Here is a 21739-nt window from a genome sequence, read left to right as displayed (position 1 = left end):
CCAGTTTCATCATAGCACTTGATGGTTTTTGCGACTGCACTTGAAGAAACTTTCAACGTTCTTGAAATTTGAAACGGATTGACTGACCTTCATATCTTAAAGTAATGATGGACTATTGTCTCTCTTTGCTTATTTTAGCTGTTCTTGCCATAATATAGACTTGGTCTTTTACCAAATAGGGCTATCTTCTGTATACCAACCCTACGTTGTCAAATTCCAGAAATGAATGTTTAACAAGGCACACCCGTTAATTGAAATGCATTCCAGGTGACTAACTCATGAAGCTGGTTGAGAGAATGCCAAAAGTGTGCAAAGCTGTCATCAATGCAAAGGGTGGCTACTTTGAAGAATCTCAAACATATTTTGATTTATAACACTTTTTTTGGTTACTACATGATTCCATATGTGTTATTTTACTGTTTTGATGTCTTCACTATTATTCTACAATGTAGAAACTAGTAAACATAAAGAAAAACCCTGGAATGAGTAGGTGTGTCCAAAACCTTTGACTGGTACTGTACCTGGACCACCTTTTGAGATGTTCCTTTTATTAACCCTTTACACTGGTGTCGTCATGACATACATGACAAAAAAAAATTGTACCCTTTAGTGTGTGTACTTTACTGTATTTATACTTGGGATATCACTTTTCAACAGTAAAAGTTAAAAAAAAATACTGGAGGACATTTTTAACCCAATGAGTTAAATCCAGGGCTAGGGTAAAGAGTCCAGTAACAACCAGCTGTTACAGTAGGTCTACAGGGTTTCAGTCTGGACTGGTGCCTGACGTGGGGCTGCCGAAGCCAGACCCTGTGATGTTCCTTCAGCTCAACCCCTCCGAGGAGGAAGAGGAGGAGGAGGCCCAGCGGGGCCAGTTTGATATGACATATGAGACCAGCGTCTTCCAGAAAGCCGTACAGCAGAAAGTTTGAACAGCTGAGGAAGGAGCCCTCTGTCACAACTGGCATGTAAGTGGCTCTGGGGAGATTTGGGTTGTGTTCAATAGGTACAAAAGGGATAAAAACCCTCAAACTGAGCGAAACGGGGAGGTACTATTGGAACTTGTCCAATAAGAATCCCCTCAAGTTTTGCTACAGTGTGCACTAATGAACACAGCCCTTGGTTTCCAGCCAACATTCTTAATTCAACTCAAGTAAAGGCTGAATTAAGTCCCACTGTAGATCAGTTGATATCGATACGAGTCATATTCTTGTCTTTCTTCTCCTAGGTGATTGATGCGGCCAAGAATATTGAAGATGTGCGCGCAGACATTAACAACCACAGTGTAAACGCCATTAATGCATCAGAGAATGAGCCTATCGGGGGAGCTGTGGAAGTGAGCTAACTGGGTCATGTTCATTATGGCACACTGTAGCAAAATGTTTGCAACAGAAAAATAAAGTGTTTCTTATTGGACAAGTCCAGGTAATCTCTCCCTGTTTGTCTGTTTTCTTCTGTTTGGTACCGAATGAACGTGACCCTGGTGTCTAAGGAGCAGGAAGCTTAAATGGGATATAGCCTCTTAAAGAGAAAGATCACACACTGGCCTCGATTCCATCTGACACTGCCTGTACACAAGGAGAAGAGGTCAGAGAAGGGAAAAGACTTGAATATGAAGAGAGGTCAGAGAAGGGAAAAACCTTGAATAAGAAGAGAGGTCAGAGAAGGGAAAAACCTTGAATATGAAGAGAGGTCAGAGAAGGGAAAAACCTTGAATATGAAGAGAGGTCAGAGAAGGGAAAAACCTTGAATATGAAGAGAGGTCAGAGAAGGGAAAAACCTTGAATATGAAGAGAGGTCAGAGAAGGGAAAAACCTTGAATATGAAGATGATATGTTGTACAATATTTAAGTGGGTATAAAATCAACTATTTCAAATCCTTATTTCTCTAAAGAGCACAGCCCAAAACTACTAAATTAAAATGTCCAAGCTTTAACTTTTTAAATTGTATTTTCATTAACATGTCCATTCTTTATGTGTCGTTAGAGGAAATAAATCACCTTTAAAAATGAGCCAGTGTTCAGTACAGAGATTTTAGACATAATGGTACTCTCAATAATGAAATTATAATACAAGAAATCTACTTTGTCTGCAAATTTCACTCAACCACATTTTGGTTTACAATTTACATCAGTCAATACAGGTAGTGACATAAGCCAAGTGTACAGAGTAAACCAAGTTACTAAAGACCCTGTTGTGTGTTATGGTAATTCAGTTTAGGGGAGAAAGGCACCATATCACTTAAAGCACACGTGTCAAACTCATTTCACAGACGGTCTGTCTGTTTTTTTTTTTTTTCTTCACCCTTGTAATTGATTAATGAATTCAGGTCACTAATTAGTTTGGAACTCCCATCACCTATTTGTCTAGGTCTTCATTTAATGGGAAAAAAACCTCCCAAAAAACCTGCAGACACTCAGCCCTCCATGGAATGAGTTTGACACCCCTGACTTAAAGGAAATATTTCATGTGTTAAGACTTAAAAATGGAGAACCAATGTGAAGATGCACTGAAACTGAATTAAGACTTTAAAAAAATGGAGAAACAATGTGAAGATGCACGTAGCACTGAATGTTTCCTGAGAGCTCCTGCTACCCGGTAACACCTCGCAGCAAGGAGTCTCCTCATTGGACACGGCGAGCACTACCCGGTACCACCTCGCAGCAAGGAGTCTCCTCATTGGACACGGCGAGCACTACCTGGTACCACCTCGCAGCAAGGAGTCTCCTCATTGGACACGGAGAGCACCAAGTGACTGACCAGAAGACAACTGTTTGACACAATCACTACACCATCGGTGCCAGACTGGCTAGTGATGTCACCAGTCATCTCCTGTCCCCTATGGCTTCCCTTCTGATACAGAGAAGAATCGTCGGGGGGGTTTCCTGCCAGGACAGATAGTAACTGTATTCCTCCTGTTCGTCACAGGGACAGGATCTCAAACTCTTCATCCTCAGAATCAAAGAACCGCTCCAACCGGTCTGAGAAATCTATAGACGGGAGATAGTGTGAGAAATTAAGGATTTAGCAACGTTATCACGTCAATGGTCTTTTAACACATGTATAATCTGTAGAGATACATCAAATCACATTATCTAGTCCTATACATAATGTCCCAGATTCAGGATTCAAGCTAAAAAAGGTGTGTTGTAGATTAACACACTGCTCTTGACATTTAAAATGTAACTTCCACTTGAGCCGACGTCAGCAGTTTTAAAAAATGTTTTATTGTATTTTACCGTGAACACGATCTCCGCGAACGTCAGGGAAATTGCCTTTAAAAGGCGCTTTGTCGGTAGTGCAACGCGCTTGTCCACAACGCACCTCTGACTGAATCCCAGCCTCATCTGTAAAGAGAAGTAAATCACAATATCCCTTCCCTGACCCCCCCCTCCCCACAGGTCAAGAGAATATCCCTTCCCTGACCCACACAGGTCAAGAGAATGTCCCTTCCCTGACCCACACAGGTCAAGAGAATGTCCCTTCCCTGACCCACACAGGTCAAGTAGAATGTCCCTTCCCTGACCCCCACAGGTCAAGAGAATATCACTTCCCTGACCCCCACAGGTGAAGTAGAATGTCCCTTCCCTGACCCCCACAGGTCAAGAGAATATCGCTTCCCTGACCCCCACAGGTCAAGTAGAATGTCCCTTCCCTGACCCACACAGGTCAAGAGAATATCGCTTCCCTGACCCCCACAGGTCAAGTAGAATGTCCCTTCCCTGACCCCCACAGGTCAAGAGAATGTCCCTTCCCTGACCCACACAGGTCAAGAGAATGTCCCTTCCCTGACCCCCACAGGTCAAGTAGAATGTCCCTTCCCTGACCCCCCCACAGGTCAACTAGAATGTCCCTTCCCCGACCCCCACAGGTCAAGAGTATATCCCTTCCCCGACAGGTCAAGAGAATATCTCTTCCCCCACAGGTCAAGAGAATGTCTCTTCCCCCACAGGTCAAGAGAATGTCTCTTCCCTCACAGGTCAAGAGAATGTCCCTTCCCTCACAGGTCAAGAGAATGTCCCTTCCCTCACAGGTCAAGAGATGTCCCTTCCCTGACCCCCCCACAGGTCAAGAGAATGTCCCTTCCTCGACAGGTCAAGAGAATGTCCCTTCCCCGACCCCCACAGGTCAAGAGAATATCCCTTCCCCGACAGGTCAAGAGAATGTCCCTTCCCTGACCCCCCCACAGGTCAAGAGAATATCCCTTCCCCGACAGGTGAAGAGAATATCCCTTCCCTGACCCCCACAGGTCAAGAGAATATCCCTTCCCTGACCCCCCCCCACAGGTCAAGAGAATGTCTCTTCCCCGACAGGTCAAGAGAATGTCCCTTCCCCCCACAGGTCAAGTAGAATGTAGACAGAAGTGTTTGATATTTACCCGGAGTGAGGTTGAGCACGTCTACAGAGCAGGCGAAGTGAGATGGTTGACAGTCTACCAGCTCAAACATGGGCAGGCTTCCTCTAGTGTGGGACAACTAGGGACACACACACACACAGGTTAGATAATACACTCAGCACCATAGGACCCAATGCACACAGGGCCTGGCTAACTGAAGCACAGCAGAACTACCACTTTCTTTCTATAGATCCCCTATTAGCTGACGCCATAGGAACTTCTAGTCTTCCTGGGATCCAGAGGAATAGGGACGAACACATCAGAAAATCAGTTGTGTGTCAAGGTGAATTCTTAAAATAAAAAGGAAAGATTCACCCATTTTGAATGTTATATTGTTTTTTTTTTAAATGCATCTCATGAGTGATGTTCTATCGATTCCCAGGGTCATTTCATGTTTATCTGAGCTATTGGCGTTTAAGCAGACAGAAATCCGGCCGGTACGATGTAGCACTGTGATAAAAGTCTCTCTCACTACACCGGAAGTTAATTGGAATATGATTTTTTACATTTATTTTTTCCCATCATACATGTCAGATTACAATACTGGCCGTTGGCATAACTCAGGAGAATGTTCTCTCGAATGAGCCATTGATCAAAAAAATGTAGCAATATTGAAAGATTTGTAATGTTGTACTTTTTCTTGACAAAAATTTGTACTAATGTTGGGTTTTTGAGCTAGCGCCCAATAGACTCCCATTCAGTCCTTGAAGGAGAGAGAGCATTCTTTGTCCCAGAATCGCCCAGAATGCACTGTGCGGCCCATTGACGTAGCATGGGCAGCGTTTCCCCATCTCCTCAAAAGTACAGGTCAGACTCCACTCTGAGGCACATCGATCTGCAAGTTGAACACGGTGAGCTTGTAGACTAAATTGATAGTGCAGTTTTTTGGGCAATTTTACAGCTAACTAGCTACTTCACATGCTGATATTGTCTTTGATATTATTGTGTGTAGCTACGATTGCTAGCTACCTAGCTAGCTAGCCAGCCAGCCAGCCCATAGAGACAGCATTGCATTGTGGGTTTTGTAGTCTACTTCAGCTGCACCATATTTCCACAACGATTTTCCATGTTGCTACCAACATTATGCAAAAATGAAACAGTATTATTTAACAATGTGAGAACAATATATGTAAATTAAAAGGAATGAGTTGGTTTTGGGGTGCATTTTTCCTTTAACCTCATAGGGAAAACAGCATACTGTACCTTTCGGATACGCATACACCAGTCATCGAAGTCATCCTCCGTTCTACAGAAGAAACCCTGGTGAACATCAGAAAACAAAGACAACTGTAGAATTGTCTGCTTTACTGTGTTAAAACAATCTGTTACAGCAAAATAAAAAGCCACATCTATCGAACTGGAATCACAAATAACCAACTTAGAGGCATTTAGCCATTCACTTCAAATAGTGGTCATCAGAATTAGCTTTTGCTAATGCTAGCATTAGTATTAATTAGAAATCTCACCTCTTGCTGGGGTGCAATAAGAGTTTAAAAAAAAATACAAATTAAAAAGTTACCTCACAACACAACAGGCTACATTGTAAATAAAACAGTACATCATACAAGATATTATAACTCTATTACAAATGTACAATATAAAATCCACAACACTACAGTCTAGAGTGCTTGAGTTAGTGTGTGAGTTTGTGTCTCTTCACTTTCCGCGTTGTGCAGTGAGGTGTTATGTTTTTTAATAATTATTATTATTTTTTTTTAAATCTGATTTTACTGCTCACTTGATGTGGAAGAGTTCCGTGTAGTCATGGTTCTGTTGCTCTATAGCAGAGGATGTAAAGCTATAACAGATGGGATTTTTCAACAGCAGACTATGATCGATAATGTCAAAAGCCGCAATGAAGTCTAACAAAACAGATCCCATAATCTTCTTATTTCTTTCAGTCATTTGTGTTCAGTCATGGAGCGGAGTTCGCCTTTTTGAGCAAAATTTAAATGAAGGCACTCCAAAGGTTTTTTTTACTATCATCCTTAATATAATTTCTATATTTCATAGTACAGTATATTATTTTTGTTTAGTCACATGATTTTTCAATTTACAGTACGTTTGCCAATCGGCTGTGCAGCCAGACTTATTTGCCGTTCCTTTTGCCTTGTCCTTAAATGTTTTAATTCCTCATCAATCCACAGAGATTTAGCCGTTTTTACAGTCAGTTTCTTAAAGGGATAATCAGGGATTTTAGCAATGAATCTCTGTATCTACTTCCCCCAGAGCCAGATGAACTCGTGGATACCATCTGTAATGAAGCTCTGCATCTACTTCCCCAGAGCCAGATGGACTCGTGGATACCATCTGTAATGAATCTCTGTATCTACTTCCCCCCAGAGCCAGATGAACTCGTGGATACCATCTGTATGTCTCTGCATGAAGTTTGAAGGAAGTTGATAACTTAAATTAAATCCACTTCAAATCAGTGTAGATGAAGGGGAGGAGACAGGATTATAGAATCATTTGTAAACCTTGAGACATGGATTGTCGATGTGTACCATTCAGATTGTGTGTGCCATTAAGTGCCTTTGAACGGGCCTTCGGTAGTAGGTGCCAGGCGCACCGGTTTCTGTCAAGAACTGCAAGCGGCGGAGGGAGCGTAACGACACTTTAGGAAGGTGTTCTTAATGTTTTGGACACTGTGTATAAAGACCTTTTTTTTCCTTCTCCTCTATAGTAGGTAAAGGGATTCATTGCCAAAATCCCAAAGTATCCCTTTAAAAAATGGGTTATCAGTATGTGGGAAGACCCAATTAAAGGAATCAAGTGCAGCGTCTGATGGCTGCTCATCACACCAATAAATACTCTTTATTTCTTCAACATAGGAATCCCTACAGAACCTCTTGTATCATCTCTTATACACTACAATAGGCACATTGGGTTTTTCTAGATGCGGCTACTATATTATGATCATTACATCTGATGGATTTGGATATCGCTTTAAAGCAGATTTCTGCAGCATTAGTAAAGATGTGATCAATACATGTTGATGATTTCATTCCTGTGCTGTTTGTTAGTACCCTGGTAGGTTGACTGATAACCTGAAACAGGTTACAGACACTGGTTACTGTTTGAAGCTTTTTCCTTGAGTGGGCAGCTTGATGAAAACTAGGCAATATTTAGGTCACCCAGAAAATGGAGTTGTACCTGCAGCCAGTAAGCTAAAGTATTGCTCCAACCTTCTTTGACCTACATAGGCCCTGCCTCTGTCCCTCTTAACGCGGTGATTCTTTGACCTACATAGGCCCTGCCTCTGTCCTTCTTACCACTGCGACGGAGGGGTCTATTTCACAGATGTGCATGCGGCACGGCGGGTGCTGACAGTGGTAGGTGTCGTCAGGGACCTGGCTGTCCTCACAGGGCTCTACTGCAGACTGGGTGGTGTGGGGGTCCAGGTAGATCAACTCCTCTCCTGGGGGGGGGGAGAGAGATAGGATAGGGGACATACAGTAAGGAGACCAGTCAGAGGTGTATTGGAATAACAGACAACACGGAGTGTACAAAACATTAGGAACACCTGCTCTTTCCATGACCATAGACTGACCAGGTGAATCCAGGTGAAAGCTATGATCCCTTATTGATGTCACCTGTTAAATCCACTTCAATCAGTGTAGATGATCGGGAGGAGACATGGTTAAAGAAGGATTTTTAAGCCTTTGAGACAATTGAGACATGGTTTGTGTATGTGTGCCATTCAGAGGGTGAATGGACAAGACTAAATATTTAAGTGTCTTTGAACGGGGTATGGTATTAGTAGGTGCCATGCTCATTGGAGTCAACATGGGCCAGCATCCCTGTGGAAAGCTTTCGACACCTTGTGGAGTCCATGCGCCGACAAATTAAGGCTGTTCTGAGGGGAAAAGGGGGGGGTGCAACTGAATATTAGGAAGGCGTTCCTAATGTTTAGTATACTCTGTGTATACGCTACCGTTCAAAAGTTTGGGGTCACTTAGAAATGTCCTTGTTTTTGAAAGAAAAACACAGAATAGAAAGTGGAGTGGGAGGCCCCGGTGCACAACTGAGCAAGAGGACATGTACATTAGAGTGTCTAGTTTGAGAGACGCCTCACAACTCCTCAACTGGCAGCTTCATTAAATAGTACCGATAAAAACACCAGTCTCAACGTCAACAGTGAAGAGGCGACTCCGAGATGCTAGCCTTCTAAGCTGAGTTCCTCTGTCCAGTGACTGTGTTCTTTTGCCCATCTTAATCTTTTATTTTTATTGGCCAGTCTGAGATATGGCTTTCTTTGCAACTCTGCCTAGAAGGCCAGCATCTCAGAGTCGCCTCTTCACTGTTGACATTGAGACTGGTGTTTTGCGGTTACTATATAACGAAGCTGCCAGTTGAGGACTTGTGAGGCGTCTGTTTCTCAAACAAGACACTATAATGTACTTGTCCTCTTGCTCAGTTGTGCACCGGGGCCTCCCACTCCACTTTTTATAATGTGTTTTTTCTTTCAAAAACAAGGACATTTTCTAAGTGACCCCCAAACTTTTCAACGGTAGTGTACATAGAATGTCTGGATATCAAAAATATGTTCAGCAAATGACAAGGCTGCACAGCGTCTGTTTTTAGGTGAACGACTCAGAGGAGCTAGTAAACAAATGTGTTTTAAGACTTTTTAAGAAGCAAATTATATTTTCCTTCAGATGTGTGGTTAGTGTACAGGACATACCAACATAGCCTATGAAGTAATGGGCACTGTTGGGTTTTCCTCCGATGACACCCAGGGACTGGGGCAGCTGGAAGCATTGCTGTTTAGAAGAGACACAGAAAGAGAGGTCATTAAAAAAAAAAAAGAGGCACTCGAGCAAAATTGGCAATGGCTGAGCCTTTAAACAGTAGCAGGTGACTGGTCATTGAACAAATCAAACTGACCGTGTCTACATGTCAATTCAATGCAATTGTGTATTGTTTTGGTATGATTGGCCACTCTGTCCCACCTTCAGGGTCTCGATGTAGGCCTTGTTGATGTCGCTCAGGCCCAGCCTGAGAGGGATGAGAAGGACCAGGGGCTTCCAGAGAGCCGTCTCCTCCTCAGCCAGGGCACAGGCCCCCTCCAGGCAGCCGTTATGCGTCGGCATCCACCCCGGGGGCTCTGCACACGCTGCTCCACCATAGTCCAGCCAGGGCATACACAACTGCTCTGGTGAGGAAAAAACATAATACATTTTGTGTAAATACACACCCGCTCTGGGGGAGAGGAGAGGTCAAATATCATTAGTCTAGCTCTCATCTCATAAATAAAAATAGCCTGTTCCCATCTATAATTATGGTGGAGACTGGTCCATCGGTGGTCCACAAGATCCAATAGGGTTACCTGGACTGCACTGACAAAAAAAATACAAAAAAAGGGATTATGTTAACGTTAGGAGTAACAGTTGATGTCCCAGTCTTTAACCACATGTTCTATACATTGATGAGGCATAGTGGTAATCATGAAGTACCCAGTGGTCTAGTACTAGTTCATTAGGTGAGGGAGCACTACAAATACATGTGATCCCTCTGCTGTTTCCTGAAGTCCATGATCAGCTCATTCGTTTTGTCATTGTTGGTAATCAAGCCTACTATGGTTGTCATCTGCAAACTTGATATTTTAGTTGGAGGCGTGCATGGCCACGCAGTCATGGGTGAACAGGGAGTACAGGAGGGGGCTGAGCACACACCCTTGTAGGGCCCCAGTGCTGAGGATCAGCAAAGTGAAGGTGTTGTTTCCTACCTTCACCACCTGGGGGCGGCCCGTTAGGAAGTCCAGGACCCAGTTGTACAGGGTGGGGTTCAGACCCAGAGCCTCAAGCTTAATGATAAGCTTGGAGGGTACCATGAGGTTGAATGCTGAGCTATAGTCAATGAACAGCATTCTTACATATGTATTCCTCTTGTCCAGATGAAATAGGGCAGTGTGCAGTGCAAATGGCGATTGCATCGTCTGTGAATCTATTGAGGCGGTAAGCAAATTGTTGTGGGTCTAGGTTGTCAGGTAAGGTGGAGGTGATATTATCTTTAACTAGCCTCTCAAAGCACTTCATGATGACAGAAGTGAGTGTTACGAGGTGATAGTCGTTTATTTCAGTTGCCTTTGCTTTCTTGGGAACAGGAACAATGGTGGACATCTTGAAGAAAGTGGGGACAGTAGACTGGGGTAGGGAGAGATTGAATATGTCCATAAACACACCAGCCAGCTGGTCTGCGCATGCTCTGAGGACGCAGCTAGGGATGCCGTCTGGGCCGGCAGCCTGGCGAGGGTTAACACGCTTAAAATGTCTTACTCATGTCGGTCACGGAGAACGAGAGCCCACAGTCCATGGGAGCGGGCTGCGTTGATGGCACTGTGTTATCCTCAAAGCGGGCGAAGAAGGGGTTTAGCTTGTCCGGGAGCAAGACATTGGTGTCCGCGACGTGGCAGGTTTTCCCATTGAAATGCGTGATTGTCTGTAGACCCTGCCACATACATCTCGTGTCTGAGCCGTTGAATTCCGATTCCACTTTGTCTCTGTACTGACGTTTTGCCTGTTTGATTGCCTTACGGAGGGAATAACTACACTGTTTGTATTCTGCCATATTCCCAGTCACCTTTCCATGGTTAAATGCGGTGGTTCGCACTTTCAGTTTAGCGTGAATGCTGCCATCTATCCACGGTTTCTGGTTTGGGTAGGTTTTAATAGTCACAGTGGGAACAACATCCTCTTATACACTTTCTGATGAACTCAGTCACTGTGTATACATCAATGTTATTCTCCGAGGCTACCCGGAATATATCCCAGTCCGCGTGATCAAAACAATCTTGAAGCATGGATTCCGACCTTAACATGGGTTCTTCCTGTTTGAGTTTCTGCCTATAGGAAGGGAGGAGCAAAATGGAGTCGTGATCTGATTTGCCGAAGGGAAATACCCAGTGGTGTAGTGCTATTTGCACACCTACTATCCTGCCTGTTTGGCCCTGTCCGGGGGTATCATCGGATGGGGCCACAGTGTCTTCTGATCCCTCCTGTCTCAGCCTCCAGTATTTATGCTGCAGTAGTTTATGTGTCGGGGGGCTAGGGTCAGTCTGTTACATCGAGTATTTCTCTTGTCTTATCCGGTGTCCTGTGTGAATTTAAATATGCTCTCTCTAATTCTCTCTTTCTTTCTTTCGGAGGACCTGAGCCCTAGGACCATGCCTCAGGACTACCTGGCATGATGACTCCTTGCTGTCCCCAGTCCACCTGGCCGTGCTGCTGCTCCAGCTTCAACTGTTCTGCCTGCGGCTATGGAACCCTGACCTGTTCACCGGACGTGCTTGTTGCACCCTCGACAACTACTATGATTATTATTATTTGACCATGCTGGTCATTTATGAACATTTTAACATCTTGACCATGTTCTGTTATAATATCCACCCGGCACAGCCAGAAGAGGACTGGCCACCCCTCATAGCCTGGTTCCTCTCTAGGTTTCTTCCTAGGTTTTGGCCTTTCTAGGGAGTTTTTCCTAGCGAGTTTTTCCTAGCCACCGTGATTCTTTCACATGCATTGCTTGCTGTTTGGGGTTTTAGGCTGGGTATCTGTACAGCACTTTGAGATATCAGCTGATGTACGAAGGGCTTTATAAATAAATTTGATTTGATTTACTCAGTCAAGGTTTTTTTTGTTTACTATAATAGTGAAGATATCAAAACTATGAAATAACACATATGGAATCATGTTGTAACAAAAAAAGTGTTAAATGAAAATATATTTTAGATATTTTAGATTCTTCAAAGTAGCCACCCTTTGCGCACTCTTGGCATTTTCCCAACCAACTTCACCTGGAATGCTTTTAAAACAGTCTTGAAGTTCCCACATATGCTGAGCACTTATTGGCTGCTTTTCCTTCATTCTGCGGTCCAACTCATCCCAAACCATCTCAATTGGGTTGAGGGAGACCAGGTCATCTGATGCAGCACTCCATTACTCTCATTCTTGGTCAAATAGCCTTTACACAGCCTGGAGGTGTGTTGGGTCATTGTCCTGTTGAAAAACAAATGATAATCCCACTAAGCGCAAATCAGAATGCATGGTGTATTGCTGCAGAATGCTCTGGTAGCCATGCTGGTTAAGTGTGCCTTGAATTCTAAATAAATCACTGTCAATGTCACCAGCAAAGCACCCCCACACCATAACACCTCCTCCTCCATGCTTCACGTGTGGTTCCCACCATGCGGAGATCATCCGTTCACCTACTCTGTGTCTCACAAAGACACGGCGGTTGGAACCAAAAATCTCAAATTTTGACTCATCAGACCAAAGGACAGGTTTCCACCTGTCTAATGTCCATTGCTCATGTTTCTTGGCCCAAGCAAGTCTCTTCTTATTGGTGTCCTTTAGTAGTGGTTTCTTTGCAACAATGCAACCATGAAGGCCTGGTTCACAGTCAATGTTGAGATGTGTCTGTTACTGTAATGAACTTATCCTCTGCAGCAGAGGTAACTCAGTGTCTTTCTCTCCAGTTGCGGTCCTCATGAGAGCCAGTTTCATCATAGCGCTTGATGGTTTTTGCGACTGCACTTGAAGAAACTTTCAACGTTCATTTAAACACATTCCAGGTAATTACCTCATGAAGCTAGTTGAGAGAATGCCAAGAATGTGCAAAGCTGTCAAAGGCAAAGGGTGGCTACTTTGAAGAATCTCAAATATAAAATACATTTTGATTTGTTTAACACTTTTGGTTACTACATGATTCCATATGTGTTATTTCATAGTTTGTCTTCACTATTATTCTACAAATGTAGAAAATAGTACAAATAAAGAAAAACCCTGGAATGAGTAGGATTGTAAACTTTTGACTGGTACTGTAATTAAAAAAATACCAGTGAAACTGTATCTGCATGCGACTCATTTGATTGATCTCAATCAGATTCTTATTGAATTACTGTTTCATGAGCGAATTCTAGCTGATGATGTTAAACCATTAGCCTTTCTTGTATTTTGCACCTAGTGGCGCGCTCCGAGTTTTGGCGGAAATATTTTTTTTACTATTCTGCTTCATCTATCCATCCTAAAATCGAATTAAAAAGTAGCAATTTTTGGTGTAAGAGTAAGGTTTATATAGGCTATGCTATTATATTCAGTTCTGTTATGTAAAATACTGATTCATAATTGTGGTCTTGCAAACATTGATTCAGCTTTTAACTAACTTTAATAAATGAGGACCATTGTAAAGTGAATCTTTTTTTTTTTTATATAAAAAAAATAACAATAACATCAGTAGGGCTTATTAGGCGAAGCCATCAGATTGGAGCACACTGTGTGGTAAAGAAGTTGAACCAACTTCTGGTGCTGAAGGATAGCTCTGACATCTGGCCAAACAACAGGAATTTGCAGTAGGCCTATACCCTAATATATATATATATATATATATATATATATATATATATATATCATTAAACGAGGTAAGTTGACTGAGAACACATTCTCATTTACAGCAACAACCTGGGGAATAGTTACAGGGGATGAATGAGCCAATTGTAAGCTGGGGATGATTAGATGGCCGTGATGGTATGAGGGCCAGATTGGGAATTTAGCCAGGACACCAGGGTTAACACCCCTACTCTTACAATAAGTGACATGGGATCTTTAATGACCTCAGAGAGTCAGGAAACCCGTTTAACATCCCATCCAAAAGACGGCACCCTACACAGGGCAGTGTCCCTAATCTCTGCCCTGGGGTATTGGGATATTTTTTTAGACCAGAGGAAAGAGTGCCTCCTACTGGCCCTCCAACACCACTTCCAGCAGCATCTGGTCTCCCATCCAGGGACTGACCAGGACCAACCCTGCTTAGCTTCAGAAGCAAGCCAGCAGTGGGATGCAGGGTGGTATGCTGCTGGCTAATAGGTCTATGACTACGTGGAATAGCTATTTGGAGGCTATACCCTAATGTACAGCACATTCACAAAGTATTCAGACACCTTCCGTATTCCCACATTGTTACTTTACAGCCTTATTCTAAAATGGATTCAATTATTTTTCCTCATTAATCTACACACAGTACCCCATAATGACAAAGCGAAAACTGGTTGAGGAATTTTTGCAAATGTATGTAAAACATTATCTTAGGTATTCAGACCTTTTGCTATAAGACTCAAAATTGAGCTCAGGTGCATCCTGTTTCCATGAATCATCCTTGATGCTTCTACAACTTGATTGTAGTCCACCTGTGGTAAATTCAATTGATTGGACATGGTTTGGAAAGGCCACACACACCTGTCTATATAAGGTCCAACAGTTGACAGTGCATGTCAGAGCAAAAACCAAGCCATGAGGTCGAAGGAATTGTCTGTAGAGCTCCGAGACAGGATTGTGTCGAGGCACAGATCTGGGGTAGGGTACCAAAAAAATGTCTGCAGCGTTGAAGGTCCCCAAGAACACAGTGGCCTCCATCATTCTAAAATTGAAGAAGTTTGGAACCACCAAGACTCTTCCTACAGCTGGCTGCCCGGCCAAACTGATCAATCGGGGGAGAAGGGCCTTGGTCAGGGAGGTGACCAAGAACTCAATGGTCACTCTGACAGAGCTCCAGAGTTCCTCTGTGGAGATGGGAGAACTTTCCAGAAGGACAACCATCTCTGCAGCACTCCACCAATCAGGCCTTTATGGTAAAGTGGCCAGACGGAAGCCACTCCTCAGTAAAAGGCACATGACAGCCCGCTTGGAGTTTTCCCAAAAGGCATCTAAAGGACTCTGACCATGAGAAACAAGATTCTCTGGTCTGATGAAACTAAGAGTGAACTCTTTAGCCTGAATGCCAAGCGTCACGTCTGGAGGAAATCTGGCACCATCCCTACGGTGAAGCATGGTGGTGGCAGCATCATGCTGTGGGGATGTTTTTCAGTGGCGGTGACTGGGAGACTAGACAGGATCGAGGGAAAGATGAACGGAGCAATGTACATCTCTGGAGAGACCTGAAAATAGCTGTGCAGCGACGCTCCCCATCCAACCTGACAGAGCTTGAGAGGATCTGCAGAGAAGAATGGGAGAAACACCCCAAATACAGGTGTGTCAAGCTGGTAGCGTCATACCCAAGAAGACGAGGCTGTAATCGCTGCCAAAGGTGCTTCAACAAAGTACTGAGTAAAGGGTCTGAATACTTATGTAAATGTGATATTGGCAACAACAAAAATCGAAAAACCTGTTTTTACTTATTATTGGGTATTGTGATGTCATTATGGGTTATTGTGATGTCATTATGGGGTATTGTGTTGTCATTATGGGGTATTGTGATGTCATTATGGGTTATTGTGATGTCATTATGGGATATTGTGTGTGTAGATTGAGGTGGAAAATAATATTTCATCAATTTTAGAATAAGGCTGTAACGTAACAAAATGTGGAAAAAGTTTTCTGAATACACTGTAAATACAAATAGGTTAATATCATTGCGAGGCATTGTATAGCTTACACGCTGTATCATAAATACACTTAAGTCGCTTGAACACGTTTACAATATACCCGATTACAGAATAAGAATTTAAAATAAACATTAAAAGAGGTGACTTATTTATTTTAATTTATTTGCATAGATTAAATCAAACCAATTCATCAAGTAGTGGACATAAATCATTACTGTGTAGAATTACAGGAAATCTATTTTAAAACTGACATAAAAAATCTATATTTTGGTGTGGTGTATTCATGCATCTCAATAAACTAGAACCTAAATGCCTGATGACCTCCAACTTGACCAATCTAGAAACAGGTCATGCATCATTCTCAACCAATAGCAGCTAAATATTCCAAGCAGGGTTACACCAACTTCCAGATAGGGTCAGGCTCAACGCTGGTTTGTGTGTCGCCGTAACCAAGTGGTCACATTTCGTTCTGGGTTCCACTGAGGAGGTCCGTGGAGTTTTATGAGTATCAAGGCAGACACATGGTGAAAATATATTTAGATATATATTTATATATATATTTATTTATATATATATATATATATATATTTTGCAGTGGACAGATATAGCCTATAGTTCAACATTTTCGCCAGCGTCAGAGAGAAGACCATTAACCTCTAGACTGCTGTACAGAGAGAGAAGAAACCATCATTAACCTCGACTGCTGTACAGAGAGAGAAGAAACCATCATTAACCTCGACTGCTGTACAGAGAGAGAAGAAACCATCATTAACCTCGACTGCTGTACAGAGAAAGCTGCTGTACAGAGAGAGAAGAAACCATCATTAACCTCGACTGCTGTACAGAGAGAGAAGAAACCATCATTAACCTCGACTGCTGTACAGAGAGAGAAGAAACCATCATTAACCTCGACTGCTGTACAGAGAGAGAAGAAACCATCATTAATTTACCTCTAGACTGCTGTACAGATTTCAGGGTTTGTCATTCTATCATTTTTCATTTAATTTTAGTAGTAATTAATTATTATTGATCAGAATTAAATTTCCCAGAATTGGTTTTACCAGCTCCGTGTCTTCTCAGATTGAAGAAGGTGAGGGAGCAGCGCTCCAGCAGGACTACACCCCTAGAAGTACCATGACTGATTCATTCTGATTAACGACATACACAGTGTACAAAACATTAGGAACACCTTCCTAATATTGAGTGGGCCACCCTTCGGCCCTCAGAGCAGCCTCAATTCGTCAGGGCCTGGTCTCTATAAAGTGTTGAAAGTGTTCCACAGGGATGCTGGTCCATGTTGACTCCAATGATTCCCACAGTCCTGTCAGGTTGTCTGGATGTCCTTTGGGTGGTGGACCATTCTTGATAGACACAGGAAACTGTTGGGAGTGTGAAAAAACCAGCAGCGTTGCAGTTCTTGACTCAAACCGGTGCATCTGGTACCTACTACCATACCCCGTTCAAAGACACTTAAATATTTTGTCCTGCCCATTCACCCTCTGAATGGCTCACATACACCAAACCATGTCTCAATTGTCTTAAGGCTTAAAAAATATATATATTTAACTCGTCTCCTCCTCTTCATCTACACTGATTGAAGTGGATTGATCAAGTGACATCAATAAGGGATCATAGCTTTCACCGGGTCAGTCTAGGTCATGGAATGTTCTACACGTTGATAAGGCATAGTGGTAATGATGAAGTATCATGGCTGTGTTCCACTACTCACTGATCTCCTTCATCACCACGGTGTTGTCCATAGCAACATGTACAGCCAGACGACTCCACGAGTCAAACACAGTTAGTTTCCTGAGGGCAAGACGGACAATATTCAACAGTTTTTAGACGTTGACTGTAAACACTAAGGGACTGATTTCCTGACATGGGTTAAGACAGGCCCTGGACTAACTCTTCATTCAGCATGATTTTATTTTTTATCCAGGACTAGTCTTAAATCAGGCTGAAAGTGTACAGTCATAATCTAGTAACTAGATGATCATCTAGAGATACCGTCCTGTAGGTTTTAACTCCAACCCTGTTCCTGGACAGCTACCGTCCTGTAGGTTTTAACTCCAACCCTGTTCCTGGAGAGATACCGTCCTGTAGGTTTTAACTCCAACCCTGTTCCTGGACAGCTACCGTCCTGTAGGTTTTAACTCCAACCCTGTTCCTGGACAGCTACCGTCCTGTTGGTTACCTCTCCAGGAACAAGGTTGGAGTTAAAACCTACAGGACGGTATCTCTCCAGGAACAGGTTTGGAGTTAAAACCTACAGGAGGGTATCTCTACATGAAGAGGGTTGGAGAGCCCTGATCTAGAGACTAAGTGAGGAGCTCACTGTACTTACTTCAGTACCTGTGCCACTGTGTTCGGTCCGTACCACTGGCCTATAGACTTCCCCTCCCCGACTCCCATCTGGGCTGCAGTACACAGACACACAACTGATGTTAGTGCCATCCTAATGATGATGTCATCTGGGCTGCAGTACACAGACAACTGATGTAAGTTGATAAAAGATGAAGATGATGTTATACCAATGCTGTCATCCTAATAAAGATGAAGATGATGTTATACCAATGCTGTCATCCTAATAAAGATGAAGATGATGTTATACCAATGCTGTCATCCTAATAAAGATGAAGATGACTGAATCAGTGCATCATTGTATGAGATTACAAATCAAAAAGAAAAACTATTTTCCAATTTGATAAGCAAGAAAAAAATTAAGTAGTTTAAATTGAATGAATTGCAAGTCAGTATTCACCGATTTGATGTAAAGAATAGTAGCTGTCTTTCTTGTCAAGGAAGGCGTTGAGGATACCGATGTACTCTCCTCTCGGAGGCTGACCTCTCACCCATCTCCAGTCTGCTTAACAAAAACACCATTATCATTTGCTGTGTGAAACAAGTGCTCTATTGAACAGAATACTTTAGTACAGCGCAATAAGAGATCTGTACCACACAGTGACAGAGATAATTCAGAGGGGGAGGGGGGGCAGTGCATCTTGAATAATAGAAGCTAACGTTGAAGGGTACGCGCAATACCACTAGCTGTATGCTTCACGGAGCAGATGACGCTAAAGAATTAGTAAAGCAGTCATCCATACCTCGGCCTAGATGCCTGCAGACCAGGGCCTCGCCTAGGATCATCTGTCCACATCGCAGCATGCAGCCCCAGCCTGTGTCGGACGTAGGCCCTGTACCTCCTGAAACACATTGAAACAATTTGCACCGGACAGGCTAATCTTATTGGCATTACAATCAAAAATTACAGCTCTGCTACTGCAGTACGTTGGTTTACTCTGTGGCTAGCTACAGTAGGATTGGGCTACTCACCAATGGGTGGGAAGTTTTTTCTGTAGGTGAACCATAATCGTGAAGTGACATCTGAAAGAATGTCATCCTTTTCTGGATAAAACAAAGACAATGAGTTAGCTAAGAAAGTCTGCCTGCTGTTATAGCCTGGTTGCCGTCTCTATTCAGCTACTCCTTGGCACTCGTGTCATTTGCCAAAGACAACGGACTTTCGGCAACCTTCAAATTCTATCATTATGGAACTCGAGAATATCAGAGGATTTGCTAACCCTCACAGCTATCATTCAAATCACAATGTTTATGCAAATTAGACTGATAGGAAAACATTCTAACTTAATTCATGAATTTGACTGGAAATATTCTAACATTGGGCATTCTGAGATACCATGATGAGATCCTGAGGCCCAGATCCTGAGGCCCACCGCCATCACCTCACGTTTCAGCATGATAATGCACAGCCCCATGTCACAAGGATCTGTACATAATTCCTGGAAGCTGAAAATGCCCCAGTTCTTCCATGGCCTGCATACACACCAGACATGTCACTGATTGATCATGTTTGGGATGCTCTGGATCCACTTCTACGACAGCGTGTTCCAGTTCCCGCCAATATCCAGCAACTTTACACAAAATTGTCTCAAGGCTTAAAAATCATTCTTTAACCTGTCTCCTCCCCTTCATCTACACTGATTGAAGTGGATTTAACAAGTGACATCAATAAGGGATCATAGCTTTCACCTGGTTAGTCTATGCCATGGAAAGAACAGGTGTTCCTAATGTTTTGTATACTCAATGTCATCTGCTCCCTTGCTACATTGAGTTTAGGCAACCACCACCTGTGCTATGCATGCCAGATATTTTTCAGTTTAATAAAAAAATTTGCAATAAAAAAGTATAGTGCCTAGGCATATTTAAAGAAACCCTAGCTGTTGACGTAGGCAAATCCCAGATTCCCCACTGAGCTCAGTTTTGGAAATTGCAAGTTCATTTTCTCCTCCATAAACGCACAAGTGCCAGTGTGATGTCCAGCAGCTCACATCAGCAGGATGGGAAGCCTTTTTCATTAGGAGGGACATCTACCGTGGATAACTCATTCCCTTCATTTTAAACATTAGGCCTATGGGGACACCTATACATTTGGCAGCCAAACACAAGCGATCAGCGTAGCCTTTAAATCGTCTAGACATGTTGAAATATCTTCACGCCAAGAATAAAATCCATTAAGCTGCATATTGAACCTTGAGATGAAAGGACAGTCTCTTTAGCAAATGACAAGAGTGGAATGTTAGCTTAAAAAAGACTGGTACTCAGATTAGCCTTTTGCTGCTGGCAGTATGCCTTTATGTACCATCTATGTACTGTAGATAGACCTATGTGTTTGTTCTGTAGGTCTATACTTCTGCATTTACATTATGACTAATGGAATCATTCCATATTTCACAGTAACGTGACAAGGACACACACACAAAAAAAAACACACAACATTGACACCACCTAGCTGATCTGATGTATCCAATTACCTGTGAGTGCGTTGAATTCTTTCCCCAAGATCCACACAGGCTCTGAGGTCTCTGGAAAATCTTCAAACTCTCCAAAGCCAAGTGTGTCGTATGTGAGAGTAGCTGAAATATATAAGTACATTTGATTCAGAACACCTTGCTACATAGCGTGCACGCACACACACACACACACACACACACACACACACACACACACACACACACACACACACACACACACACACACACACACACACACACACACACACACACACACACACACACGGGATCCATAGGAATCATTCATATTCAGATTTTGTCACCTTCATACAAATGACCACTGTGACAGTTGATTGTATATTGATTTAAATAACATTAGTACTATTAGCCATGGTCCAAGCACTTTCAGAATGGCAAAACAGACTCACTCACTCAATGCAGTTTGACAGCTGAACTAGCTAGCTAGCTGGCATGGCTAGATAGCCAAGGATGGGATTGCGAAAGAGAATGACATTGCGAATACATTTGGCTTGCTAGCTATGTGACCATCCCTTCAGCAGTTGTCGGTAAATACCTAGCTAGTGACACTGAACAATAACGTTGGTTTACATGGGCGTATAAGCTAAAAACGACTTTTCTAGGAAGCCATGGACCCCAGTTCTGCTCGCTAACTTATGTCAAGGACAGAAAGTAGCCTTAACGTTCGTTTGTTGTTGTTTTCAGTCCAAAATACACCGATTGCTTGTTTAGCTAGACTAATAATAGTTTAGGCTGTCTGTCTGGATGGGTTGAATGCAATAACTGGTTGATAGCTAACGTTAACTGGCTAGTTAGCTAGCTAGCTACTGACTATTTTTAATTCACATTCAACATATAACATGTAACGTTTAAATCTCAACTGATGTACAAATTGGAATCCTGTATGAAATATAGCAATCTACAAGTGGCTGGCTAATATACAAAAACGTTCAATCTTTGATTTTCTTGAAAAAGACTTCGTACCTGCATCCATCCCGACAGTCCATAACAACCCTGTGTGTTGTTGATCTGTCCAACTGTAGGAAATATCATACGGCCAATGAGAAATCAATACCGCAGATTTCCTATTTAAATATCCAATCGGAGTATCTGCTTTGGGCGGGGCAAATATTT

At 42.7% G+C, this 21739-nt stretch overlaps 1 protein-coding gene and 1 long non-coding RNA gene across 4 annotated transcripts; both read right to left on the bottom strand.

Moving 5' to 3' along the window:
• Nucleotides 1-1931: 1931 nt before the first annotated feature.
• LOC106574199 (cysteine protease ATG4B) lies at nt 1932-21678 on the bottom strand. Of its 3 annotated transcripts, XM_014149865.2 has the most exons (14): nt 21590-21678; nt 20609-20710; nt 19110-19181; nt 18881-18979; nt 18538-18639; nt 18121-18193; nt 17503-17582; nt 9349-9551; nt 9081-9159; nt 7669-7814; nt 5600-5656; nt 4379-4475; nt 3240-3347; nt 1932-2990 (listed from the first exon to the last, which is right to left on the bottom strand). In XM_014149865.2, the coding sequence occupies exons 1-14, from the start codon at nt 21597-21599 to the stop codon at nt 2923-2925; spliced, it is 1296 nt and encodes a 431-aa protein (XP_014005340.1). In that variant the 5' UTR covers nt 21600-21678; the 3' UTR covers nt 1932-2922. The 3 variants fall into 3 exon arrangements, with proteins under 3 accessions (XP_014005340.1, XP_014005342.1, XP_045553387.1); XM_014149867.2 differs by lacking the exons at nt 17503-17582; nt 18121-18193; XM_045697431.1 differs by lacking the exons at nt 1932-2990; nt 3240-3347; nt 4379-4475 and adding an exon at nt 4892-5231.
• Nucleotides 15905-17496, bottom strand: LOC123727854 (uncharacterized). The gene is made up of 2 exons (XR_006759788.1): nt 16603-17496; nt 15905-16546 (listed from the first exon to the last, which is right to left on the bottom strand). It is a non-coding gene; the product is annotated as an uncharacterized lncRNA (long non-coding RNA).
• Nucleotides 21679-21739: the final 61 nt, after the last annotated feature.

The sequence above is a fragment of the Salmo salar genome, chromosome ssa16 (assembly GCF_905237065.1).
Source record: "Salmo salar chromosome ssa16, Ssal_v3.1, whole genome shotgun sequence".
Lineage (NCBI taxonomy): Eukaryota > Metazoa > Chordata > Actinopteri > Salmoniformes > Salmonidae > Salmo > Salmo salar.
The sequence above is the reverse complement of the archived record's forward strand: the minus strand, read 5'-3'. Positions and strand labels throughout refer to the sequence as shown.